The sequence below is a fragment of the Populus nigra genome, chromosome 11 (assembly GCF_951802175.1).
Source record: "Populus nigra chromosome 11, ddPopNigr1.1, whole genome shotgun sequence".
NCBI lineage: Eukaryota > Viridiplantae > Streptophyta > Magnoliopsida > Malpighiales > Salicaceae > Populus > Populus nigra.
The window spans coordinates 1799303-1812155 of record NC_084862.1 but is presented as its reverse complement, the minus strand read 5'-3'; the positions used below and the strand labels follow the sequence as shown (position 1 = coordinate 1812155).

Sequence of the window (12853 nt, the reverse complement as noted above, 5' to 3'; positions counted from 1 at the left end):
TTTGTCTCTCGTCAATATAGAATTGACAAATAATAATGTGAAAGACTTTAAAATCCTTTTAAGCCAATGCAAAGTTTGTTCATCGTAACGTTATTTGAGTGAATAATGCAAATTTGGAGCTACAATAATTTCTCAAGTCTAATTAGGTTTTGTTAATAGCTATTGTAGTAATCATTAACTTGATTATATTCTGGACTTGATTGTTATTACCTATCACTATTAATCCTAATTATGATAATATTTTAGTGATGTATAAGAGCAATTCATTTGGACTAACCCTTTTATTAATGAAACTGTTTTATGTTTTCTATTTTCTTAATCGAAAGAATAGGTGGAAAATCAAAAGCATAAACAATAAATGGCCATAATCGTGTGAGTAGATTGATGCTAAGATTGAGATGGACGAAATCAAATGTTTGTGTATTAGTATAGGATTCTCGGGAAAATCAGAACATAGCATTCAATTAAGAAAAAGGTAGAAGGGTACTAGGTCATTGGATTTCAGAACAAAAGGGTTTTCGTTAATGAACTTGAAAATATTTATTTATTTATTTTATGATAAGAAATATTAACAAAACTTTAAAATATATGGGAAAGCACTATAATTATTTTTTATAAACCATTATGGATTGTTATAATACTTTCTTATATATTTTTTTGTATTTTTTTGTATTTTTAATGATTTTTTTAAAATTATCTTTATCGATTTTATTTTTTTAATATTGAGCTGGTTGAAAATTTAATTTTTTAGTTTTTTTTTTCTTTAAAACACTGTGAATTGTTATAGTGTTTCCCCTTATAATTTTTTTAATGATTTTTTCTAAAATTATCTTTGTTAATTTTATTTTTTTGATATTGAAGTAGTTGAGAATTACAACTGTAATTTTTCTTACAAAACATTGTGGATTCCTACAGTGTTTCCCTACATGATTATTTTTATTTTTTTTATAATTTGTTTTGTTTTTTATAATTTTTTTCTAATATTATTTTTGTCAATTTTATTTTTTTAATATTCAGTTGGTTGAGAATTTAACTTTATATTTTAAAAAATAAAACACTATGGATTGCTACAATGTTTCCTCACATGATTTTTTTTGTTATGATTTTTTTTTCAAAATTATCTTTGTCGATTTTATTTTTTTAATATTAAAATGGTTGAGAATTACAATTATAACTTTCCTCACAAAACATTGTGAATTGCTACAGTGTTTCCCTACAAGGTTTATTTTTTTTTATTTTTTTTGTTTTGATTATTTTTATGATTTTTTCCAAAATTATTTTTGTTGATTTTTTTTTAATATTGAGCTGGTTGAGAATTTAGCTTTGTAGTTTTTTTTCTTTAAAACACTGTGGATTGTTACAGTGTTTTTTTATTTTTTAATTATTTTTTTTATTTTTTTAATGATTTTTTTTAATTATCTTTATCGATTTTATTTTTTTAATATTAAATTGGTTGAGAATTTAGCTTTGTAGTTTTTTTCTTTAAAACACTATGGATTGCTACAGTGTTTCCGTATATGATTTTTTTTAATGATTTTTTTTAAAATTTTCTTTGTTGATTTTTTTTTATATTGAGCTGGTTGAAAATTTAGCTCTGTAGTTTTTTTTCTTTAAAACACTTTGGATTGCTACAGTGTTTCCTCACATGATTTTTTTTTTTTTTGTTTTTTTCATAATTATCTTTGTCAATTTTATTTTGTTAATATTAAGTTGATTTAGAATTACAACTATAGCTTTCCTCATAAAACACTGTATATTGCTACAATGTTTTCCTAGATGATTTATTTTTTTCTTTTATTTTTTTTCTTTGTTCTTATTTTTTTGTGATTTTTCTTTGTATTTTTTTCAAAATTATCTTTGTTGATTTTTTTTTTAATATTGAGCTGGTTGAGAATTTAGCTTTCTAGTTTTTTTTTAAAAAAAACATTGTGGATTGCTACAAGCAATACTAAAATAAGATAGTATTTTAAAAACATTATGAATTGCTATAAGCAATACTACAAGCTTTCATAATTTTAACACTATCAATCATATTTGCTCCAAAAACCCGTCAGAGTGCACTTGCGTGCCATCTAGTCATTAAACTAGTTTGAGTGGGTCAATCAATACTAAAATAAGATCAAAGTAAAGTGAAAAGAAAGAAGGAGAAGAATAAAATTGAGAGAATCAAGAGGTAAGATAGGAAAAGAATAAAGTTCCAAACTTGTGCAATTCAAGCTGTGTGCACCCAAAACATGCATTAATTTTATATATTCAATTAACATTTACAATTTTACAAGTCAAGACTCCATCTATTTTATATAATCATGCGGTATATATAATTAAAAAAAACTCTCATTTAAATATAAGCTCTTTTCTTAATCTATTTAAAATATTAAATCAGGATTTCACCATATTTGGTTCATGTAACTTTCAAACCACAATATATATATATATATATATATATATATATATATATATATATATATATCATCCTTTGATATTGTAAAACTATGTGAATCATTAAAACTAATATATGAATAGTTAAATTTAATTTTTAAAATTAGAAAAACATCCATATCCATTATATATTTATAAAAATATTATAAAACTCAATTTTGCTCTCAAAATCCCTATAACATTTCCCTTTAACATTAAGGTGGTGCTTGAGATTATGGTTATGGTTTCTTTTTAAAATATTCTTTATTTGAAAATATATCAAAATAATATTTTTAAAATTTTTTTATATTAAAATAATTCAAATATTAAAACATCAAAAAATTATTTTGAAATAAAAAAATTATTTTTTTTCAAAAATAAGGTGCCATTGCAAAAACAAACACTCTTTTAAAAAAATTAAAATATACATAAAGTTTTGGATCTGAAAGGAAAAATCTGTAACATCAATTTTTATTTATAAAAATCCAAGTGTTAATGTATTTTACCTCTATTTTAAAACTATCTTGAACTTCATGGAATAGTTTAAAATTTTAGATTGTATATTTCTTTCACAGCCATTGTGCATCATGTTATTTGAATTTTATATAATTCGGCCAATCACATGGTGTATATAACGCTAGATATGTATCAACAAGTCTAATTTTAAGAAAAAGTACGAACACATAAAGTGATTTTTTTAATAAAACAAATATAATTTTTAATTTAACCTTTGAATCAAGCTAAAATTGATTCTTTATTTTCATAATTATTTCTTAATTCTTTTCCTAGTTAGATCTTAGAGTTTTAATTTAATTTGGTTTTAGTTAGTTAGATCAATTTAGTAATTATTTAAATAGCTTTGTAGCTTATTCTTCTAAAATACTTAAACATATATATATATATATATATATATATATATATACACACAAGTTAAGAATAAGCACAATCGTCTAGGCTTTTTCCTGTTACGGGAGATTCTTCCCTTTTCCTGTTCTTGTCCTAGATGCTGCTCTCTAACCATGGCCATTTGCTTTCTCTGTTGCTATGTTCCATGCAGAACAAATGGGTGGAGTCTTTGAGTGCTCAAAGTATATCCATGCAAGTGAAATCAAAGTAACCTCACATCACTATATATTCTACTGAAATGCTTCCCAGTCTATTCAAATAGAAATCCATTCAAGTACAAGCACTATTTCTTTTTCTTTTGCAATGTATCCCGTAGAAATAAACATACAAGAAAATTTGACCACAAGAAATGATGATCAAAATGTATTGATGGATCGTTTCTTGTATGAATATGTGAAGGAGGACAACATTGTGACCTTTAAGAGCTGTGTTCAGAAACATTCGCCAGATAAGCTAGTGACTCCCTCTGGGAATTCACTACTTCATGTAGCCGTGAGCTATGGAAGTGATAAAATTGCAGCTTATCTGGCAGAAGAGTTTCCTTCGCTAATCACCAGTCGAAACGACCAGGAGGACACAATCCTTCATGTTGCTGCCAGGGAAGGAAGGCTTAGTAATACAATTAAAACTCTGGTCGGATCGAATCCCAGCTTGGTGAGGTTGGAAAATAGAAAAGGAAACATTCCTTTGCATGATGCGGTGATCAGGGGTAATAAAGAAGCTGTCGCGTGGCTGGTATGCAAAGATCCAGGAGCGGCCTTTTACAACAACAATACACAAAAGTCTCCATTGTACCTGGCTGTTGAGAGTGGCCATAAGAATGGGATTCTTGATGATCTCCTGAATATCGAAGCTTCCTCTGGCGCGCTTCAAAAAGGAAAGTCCCCTGTTCATGCAGCCATCGAGCAACGTAACAAAGGTGATCACAATGTGTATCTATACTCATTAGAAAATGATTTACATAAAAAACAATTCTTGCAAATATATCATCGTTATGTTCATTGGAAACTATTTCTTTTGATTTTCAGATATATTGGAAAAAATTGGAAAGGCAAAACCAGAGCTATTACATTTCAAAGACGAAGAGTTGGGAAATTCCCTCCATTATGCATCATCCATGGGTTATCTGGATGGAGCTCGCTTCCTACTACAGAAGTTTCCTGCTGGAGCAAATGAAAGAGACCAAGAAGGAAACTATCCTATCCATCTTGCATGCAAAAATGATTCTGTTGATCTAGTAAAGGAATTTATGAAAGTCTTCCCATATCCAAAAGAGTTCCTCAATGCAAAGGGGCAGAACATTCTCCATGTAGCAGCTGAAAATGGACAAGGCAAAGTGGTTAGGCACATACTCAAACTGGATCAGAAGCTCATCGAACCACTGCTAAATGGCATTGATGAGGATGGAAACACACCTTTGCATTTGGCAACACAGTCAGGCCAATCCAATGCTGCATTTGCTCTAGTGCGCGACAACCGCGTTGAGCGTTCAATTGTCAACAATGCAAACAAGACACCGTATGATATTGCTGAAGAACAATCTAAAATAGCTGTGAATCAATATGAAAAAACAGATGAAATGGTACACTAGTTGATCATCATTTAGCAAGATCTACAAAAGTATATATTTTAGGAGAATAATTGGTTTAATATTTTTGTATCTGTGCTAATTAATTACTCTTTGTTGCCAGCTTGCTGAGGAACGAAAGCAGTTTGATTCAAAGAACAACACCCCTGCTGACGGGACCCAGGTATAAGAGTTCAAATGATATGTTCTTCGCTTACATTTTAAATATTTTGGGTAAAGATATGTACTCGATATTACAAGAATATTTTGTCAAGTAATGGAAACAATCAAGCAAGATCAAGAGACGAAAAAAATTCAAGATTGAACACCAAACCGTTTAAGGTTTTTGAGTATAATGATGTCATGTGATTTGAACAATTATCATTTATGCATTTCTTCATTATTTCTATTTTCTGAGACAGGACAAAGCAGTTGATCCAAAGAAGCAAGATAAAAAGAAACCCTCAAAGGATTACAAACTGCTAGATTATTATGGAGCGGTATTGTTTCTTTTCTTCTTTCCTATACTTTTGGGTTTTGATCTTTTCGGTTTCCGGAAGAGGTAAGACTTTAAGAAAGAAAAAAGATGGCCGTGTCTTGGTTTAAAAGTGGTGCTGAGCTACATGCTTAACTTGTATTCTATAGTATTCAAAATTCTGAAAACATTCCAGAATTTTGCTATCTTGCGTCCCCAAAAAGGCATTTCAAGGCCAGATGCTTTTGGATAATCTTCGAAGTGCGAAAAACTAAAAAAAACCATTAAGTTTTTTTCCTCTTGCTATGCAGATGACAACATTATCGATCCTACACTTCCACGCCCGCCCCAAAAAATCCCTACAACAGCCTTTCAGTAGTTCTCAAGGCAAGCCACCAAGGAAAGAGGAAACAAAGAGCAGCATAGAGAATCTTCTTGTGGTAGCAGTGCTTGTTGCTGGTGTAACCTTTTCTGGTGCTATACAATTGCCACAGCTAAAGAATATCAGTAACTCAAATGAACATCATCATGACTTTAACATCACTAGCACTGTCTTCCATAACAACACTGCCTTCGACAGTCCTACTGGTTCATCCCTTCTGGATGGCTATTTATGTCTTGATGTGTGGGCTTTGAATACCTCTGTGGTGGCAGCTATAATCCTTCTTTGGACGAACTTGAATGATGTCAAATTTGCACCATTTGTCGTTTGGTTTTCATCCTTAATGGTTGGTGGAGCTATTTACATGATGTGCTTGGCGTTCTTTTTTGCTGTGAGCATAGCATTAGGTGGATCCGATTATGGAGTGTTAGCAATCATCATTATTGTGGTGGGGGTTGTGTTTTTCCTTGCTCAAACATTGCTTTATATTCAATGGATTCTTCCACCATCTGTCAACCAAATTCTTGAAGGAATGCTCTCGTATTATGTCTACTTCCTCTCGTTTCTCTTTCTATTCTACAGTTGGAGGTGGCTGCCTGATAAACTCTCCGAGCTCAAGAGAGGGAGAACAAGCAACAAGAGCAATTCAGGTTGATCTTCAATAGATGTCAGGATTTCTGGGATTTTCCTCCTCTAAAAGTTGTTGGGATCAGTAAGACTATTTGCAGTTGCAATAATGAATCGAATGTGTCTGTACTACTTTCCTTTATTCAAAGCAAGTTCGTTGATTGTCCAAGAAATACTATACTAATGCCAGTGGTTTTAAATATACCAGAGAAGGGTTTGTCTCGGAGAACTGGATTCAAAATTGTCTTTCCTACTAGTGCTTCTCAGAGTTCTTGGCGTTCTTTATCAGTTTATCGTTATATAATCTTCTGCGTAAAGAAGACGACTAGCCTGTCCACTTTCCTGTTCTGCCTTAATTTGGAGTTGCCATAAATTATTTCAAAACTGTAAATCAATATTTTTTGTTTCAACTCCAAAACTAAAACACATTCTATACATGAACCAAATATAAAACTATATCAACATAAATTCATATATAACAACAATTCATTGATGGAGCAACCGAGTTTCGCTACTCCTCTATCCCAGAATGGGTCAACTCATTGCAAAACTCATTTCTAAACTAAATTAATTATTGAGTTGTATAATCATTATATATCTCATTAGCAAAGGATGAAGAAAGTGAAAGAACTGTCTGAAAAAAATCTAAAGAAAAAGAAAGAAGGTTTCTTTTTTTTTTCTTTTTTTTTTTCCTTCATCATGGTTTCTAGGTTGAAAGGAAAAGAGAAAAAAATACTAAAAAAAAAAAAACTAAAGGAATGATTTTTTATTTTGACAAAAACCATTTTAGCATCCCTTCGTTGGAGACCAGTTATTTTACCGGTTATTACTTGTAGCTTTTTCTTTGGCTCTCATGTTGGAGATGCTTTGATTTTAACAGATTCAAACCGAGGGACCAAATTGTTATATGGTTGATAATTGAGCCATTGATAGCAAAATTCAATACGATGGGGACTGACTTGTGAAACCCGTTATAGTTGGGGGGCTGATTTGTAGTTATCCCTATTGAAGTGAATGGAGGCAACAATTTCTAAGAGCAACGAAAATGTATATTTGCTTCGTGAGAAACTGTATTATTAGGTTTTTTTTTTTTTTAAGAAAATAGGTATAGCGATCATGTTGGACATATATTTATTATATTTGATTTTTATTGAAAGCTTTAAAAGATATAATTTTGTATTATATAAATAGCTGCGAGTCTAAAAAATATATATAATCACATAAAATAACACATAATAATAAAAAAAGAAATAAAATGAGAATCAAGAATCCTACAACAAAAATTAAATTGTTATAAAAATCAAAATTTAACTAGTTAAATTATACTTTTTTTTTCCTAGCACATTTCTTTCTTATTTAACTTTTATTTTGACCTAAATATTTCAAAGCTTTACCTTTACAGCAGCAGCAAAATGTAGAAATTGTAAAACAATTAGGATAAAAGGAATAGCAAGGAATTCAACAGAAATAATGTATAAAAAAGTGCAACATATTATTGACTAGAAAATTAATTGTTTAGTGTTGCTGCCCAGGATCGAACTGGGGACCTTTAGTGTGTAAGACTAACGTGATAACCACTACACCACAGCAACTTCATGTCCTTGATGCTCAAACAACAACATATCATATCGATATTGTGAAAGTCTTAGCTAACAAGCAACAAATGCCCTTTAAACACGGAAAAAACCGTGACAGATCGAAAGTGAAACCTTGAAGACTAAGAGAACAATAATCATTTGATTCTTTGTGTGATTTAAGCCCTTAAGATTCTTAAAAATCTTGGGCTTTCTGAGGTTTTTTTTTTTTTAATTGGTGAAATTAGTCCATTTGGTTTGGGTTGAAGAAGTAATAGTAAAGAAGGGAAAAAATGGCCAGTGTCATGAGGAGTTGCATACAATCAATATTAAAGTTATTGAATTGTGTGATAGGAATGGTTGGCATAGCAATGATGTTGTATGCAGTTTGGCTTATCAGAGTGTGGCAAAGAGAAATTGGTGATTTTCCATTTTTTGATGATGACGACGACGACTTTAGTCCATGGTATGCTTTTCTTTCTTGTTTTTGTGAAATTTTGGTTTGTGGGTTTTTTGTTTTATGTGTTTTTGGTTCATGGGTCAGCGTTAGAATTGTAAAAAGATGCTTTCTTTTGGTTGTGGAATGTGGGTTTTGTTTGGTTGGTGAGGAAAGTATTTGAATTTTAGGATTGGTTTGTTTGATGTTCCTTTGGGTTTGGTATTTTATGTTTTAGTCTCATTTGAATGTTTGATTAGTTGCTAAGTTGGTTGATTTATTTGTTAATTGGATGATGCTTGGGTGGAGGGAAAGCTGGAAAAAGAGGAGCTTTAGAAAGTTGAGGACTGATTTTCTATTGTTTGAAAAGAGAGGAGCCTGGCTGTGATTTTCTCTTAATGCCATTACTTTTTAAGAGGGGGAGGTGTGATTGGCCTAATTGGTTTTGCTTGTGAGTGGAACATCATTGAGGCAGAAGTCTGTCAATATATGCATCTTCTTTGCTTGCCTCTATTTTTTGAAGTGCACGTGTATTAAATTTGAAAAGGAAGTTTGCTTCTATCTAATATAGAGCGGGCTTCTGATCTTTTCAAGTGGGCCAAATATCTTTACAACTTTTCGGTTTGTGATTCATGTACATTTTCTATTTGCTTTTAACATTTTCATCAAGTTTCTGGACAACCAATGAAAAGGATAGGAAATTGAAGTTTGGAAGATTTTGGTGATGCTATTTTGCTTGTGATAGCATGAAACTTGAGTCTCTTTGATTAATTATTCAGTTTAATGGAGGTTTTTATTTCTCAATTGCCAAATTGGTAATTCAATTTTTTGATTTACTACCTAACCTTTCCCATAATGCTATTAACAATCAAAGAGCTTTATTTTCATGGCTTCTATAGAGTTGTTACAAATTTTGTAATTCTACAGTTAAAACCATACTCTGGTTTGTATTGCGGGAGAATTAATAATGACAAAACTGTGTTATTAATGGAGCTGTTTCTTTGAATGGAGATAAAATAATTGATTTTGGTTGGTGTTTGATCATTGATTTGTGATGTTAGTTGAAACAAGAGCTATAAGGGGGCATGGGCTGTTTTCACTTTCGATTTTAAAGTAATAGTCTTTATGCGGCTGGTTAGAGCTTATTTAACTCATAGTCAGTAAATGAATAGTGTATGGTTGTTTGCTGCTTTCTTGCCTGATTATCTTTAAAGCAATGTATTCATAAAATGCAGGTTCATTTACACATTTCTTGGCCTAGGTGTGACTTTGTCCATGATCACATGCTTAGGTCATATTGCTGCTGAAACTGCAAATGGTTGCTGCCTTTATCTAGTATCCTTTCCTCGAAGCAGTTAAATAAGTATCTGCATTTCCTGCTTTATTAGTTTTTTTGTTTAATTATTCTAATAAATATTGGTTTATAGCCCCATACATTACCTTTTAGCATCTGATCAGCATCATAATTTCAGTTTGATTTCGTTGAACTACCCATGTGGTTTAGTTATACCCATATTTCATCATGGTGAATAAGATTTTGAATTCGTACAATCAAATTCTGTTTTCAAAATTGTTGTTTACTTGAGAAGCACAACTTTGTTCATTCATGGAGCTTTAGTTTCTTAGAATGCATGACCTTTTTGGCCAATTTTGACCTTAACAGGATTCAGTATATGTTTTTTGTATTCTTACTCCTCATGCTGGAGGCTGGAGTTACAGCTGATGTATTTTTAAACCGTGACTGGGAAGAGGTATGCTACTATGACCAAAAACTCAATTTGATTATCACCTTATGGTTTTGTGGTTACAAGTTGCCATAAGTCCTTACTGAGAATTTATATGGTTACCATTCTATTTTGCCCGACTTGGCGCCAGGACTTCCCAAAAGACCCAAGTGGGAGTTTTGATCAGTTCAAAGGTTTCATCAGATCAAGCTTTGAACTCTGCAAATGGATAGGCTTGTCAATTGTGTCTGTGCAGGTCTCTCTCTCCCAGTCTCCTTCTTCCTCTATCTCTTTTTCCGTGCATCTCATTGACAAGGGAATTGGAGTGGGGTGTGATAATGAACTTATTTGAATAATTCAAAGCTTGTGAAATGCGGAAAACATTTGAGCATGACAAATAATTTCATAACATGTAAGCTTGATGATAAATTAATTCTAGACCATCAATCAGTTCATGTTAGCATACGTGTTCGAAACCACTGTTAGCTGTTCCAAGACCGCATCCCTTGGCTTGCCTTTGTGATGTGTATCCTCTTGATTCACATGCTATGTTTTTATTTGATTCACCTCTCACTCTTTTCTGTTTAAGCTATTCCCTGCATGCCTCAAGTCTTGAATTTAAGCAGCAATATTGTATTCCTATATTAAAAATGATAATTTAACTCTAGGTTTTACAAGTCTTGCTTTATTAATATTTTCTAGTATTCACATACTAGAAATTGTGAATCACCTGTGCCTTCAAATTTGCAGGGACTGTCTTTTCTAGTAGCAATGATACTCAAAGCTGTTGGGCCCCATCCATGTTATGACAGTGATGATGATTATGCTTCAGATAGGGTTCCACTCCTGAGGGATGTTGTTCACCCACCTCCTTATGTTGTTGTTAACCCTGTCACTGGATCTAGAAATGATGCGTGGAGTATAAGGATTAACGAGAAGGTATTATTCTGGCATTCATGTTACTGTCAATCAAGAACTTCTCATATCCACAACCACCATTATGCACCATGCTCCCCACCCGCACACCTTTTGTCCCTCCAACTTGGTCCGTCTCTTATTCTTACTAGGATGGTCGTTGGTCTGCATTGCAAAAGAGAAAATCATCTCAGCAAACTTCGTTTAGTTATTAGCTTATATTGGCTATACACTCATAGTTATCCTGCCATAACTCTATTGACTGGTAACTAGTAATACAAGTGGTGGTTTTGGTTACATAAAACCCTTTTATGCGTTCTGGCTGACCTCTGCTCTAGAAACTTTATTTGCTCCATCAAGTTTCCTTCAAATTTGCTACTAGACCTTTTCAGCTCACCTTCCTTTTTTTTTTGTCTATCCAGTTGATGGGCTTGATCAAAAATTGATTCGAGATAATAAAAAATGTTAGTGCAAAATATATCTAAGCTAGCAATTTCCATGTTTTCCCTTGTTCTGGGTCAACTTCTAGATATTGAATTTTCTGCTCAAAATCATATCCGGATTCCTGACTGTTGAACTTCTGCTTACAATTTGATAATTACTAGTTAGTTGAATATAATACATGGTCTAGCCGCTCTTGATCAAAATGGTGGCTGCATAATTATCTTGTAATAAAAGATAATTTATTCCTGAAGGTTCGCCATTAATCAGTCTAATCATCATTTGGAATCAAATCAATTTTTCCTTTTCCTTCTGCTGTTCTTAATGTTTACACACATGATATGAGAAGAAGAAAAAAAATCCAAAAAACGAGTGGCTTGATGTTTTCATCAGCAACATCTCTGAATCTATTTATATGATTTGTGTTCTTTCGGACCCTGAATCAGGCAAACAGGTGATAGCTTTCACAAGGATGGGAACTTGCATTTGGAAGATTGGAAGTGCAATGTCACAACCCGCTTATATCATCTGATGTCCAAGAGCTTGTACAAGTGCTGAAGCTTTCGAGAAGGAAAAGGCTCTGTGGATGTGCCGTCAGTACATACAGGATTTTGTGTACTTTTGTACCCAACCTTGTGTAACTAACACCATATAATGTAATAAAAATCTTCACCTTCAAGTGATGAATTCTTTGTTGTTTAATTAAAATCTGGTGTACAGATCTTCCATGTATGTTGTTTATCCCAGTAATGAGCAATAGTGATAACATATCTATCTAGAGGTTCCATCATCGGTAGGTTTCAAGCAGCCTTCATTTTCAATGATATTTATTCTCATTTTGCATCATCACCATCAAGAGTATGCGCATGATGTTTGCTGGTGCTGTCACACACTTCCGAGTACCTGAAAGAATTGGAAACTGATGTAGCAGCACTACAACTGTGAGTTTATCATTTAATCAATTCTGGCTGACGCAACTGAACTTAAATAATAGGAATCAAATGGATATAAATTAAATTTTGGAAGAATGGATCAAGCATAAACCTTAATCTGGGGTTTTATTCTTGAATAATTCTCTAAAATAAGTCTTAAGAAAAAATTTTAAAAAATAAAAATAATTAGAATTCTAATTCAAATATAAAAATAGCATAAACCTGAAAATCGAGCTAAAAATTAAAAATTAACCAAGAAAATAACAAGAATTATAAAAAAAACTTCTAAATCTAATGTAAAAGCCTTTTCAACCTTATTTGATTATAACCTCCTGAAAAAAAAATCTGATTCAATGATTCAACAATTAAATCTAAAGTTACGAGTTTTTTCATTAGATTGGTTACCTTTTCTCAAACCTGTATATGTGAATCTCTCATGCCTCATGTCACCGGCTC

At 31.9% G+C, this 12853-nt stretch overlaps 2 protein-coding genes and 1 non-coding gene across 4 annotated transcripts; 2 read left to right on the top strand and 1 right to left on the bottom strand.

Annotated features, from left to right (window-relative positions):
• The first annotated feature begins 3573 nt into the window (after nucleotides 1-3573).
• LOC133668056 (protein ACCELERATED CELL DEATH 6-like) lies at nucleotides 3574-6631 on the top strand. Its single transcript, XM_062087799.1, has 5 exons — nucleotides 3574-4243; nucleotides 4353-4906; nucleotides 5016-5075; nucleotides 5314-5391; nucleotides 5678-6631. Exons 1-5 carry the CDS (start codon nucleotides 3628-3630, stop codon nucleotides 6401-6403), a joined length of 2034 nt encoding a protein of 677 aa, XP_061943783.1. The 5' UTR covers nucleotides 3574-3627; the 3' UTR covers nucleotides 6404-6631.
• A 1263-nt stretch (nucleotides 6632-7894) lies between these two features.
• Nucleotides 7895-7967, bottom strand: TRNAV-UAC (transfer RNA valine (anticodon UAC)). The gene has a single exon. It is a non-coding gene; the product is annotated as a tRNA-Val (tRNA).
• Nucleotides 7968-8054: 87 nt separating this feature from the next.
• Nucleotides 8055-12243, top strand: LOC133668012 (tetraspanin-19-like). 2 transcript variants are annotated; one of them, XM_062087746.1, is made up of 6 exons: nucleotides 8055-8415; nucleotides 9621-9720; nucleotides 10056-10136; nucleotides 10261-10365; nucleotides 10860-11048; nucleotides 11912-12243. In XM_062087746.1, exons 1-6 carry the CDS (start codon nucleotides 8243-8245, stop codon nucleotides 11921-11923), a joined length of 660 nt encoding a protein of 219 aa, XP_061943730.1. In that variant the 5' UTR covers nucleotides 8055-8242; the 3' UTR covers nucleotides 11924-12243. The 2 variants fall into 2 exon arrangements, with proteins under 2 accessions (XP_061943730.1, XP_061943731.1); XM_062087747.1 differs by lacking the exon at nucleotides 8055-8415 and adding an exon at nucleotides 8448-9200.
• The last annotated feature ends 610 nt before the right edge of the window (nucleotides 12244-12853 follow it).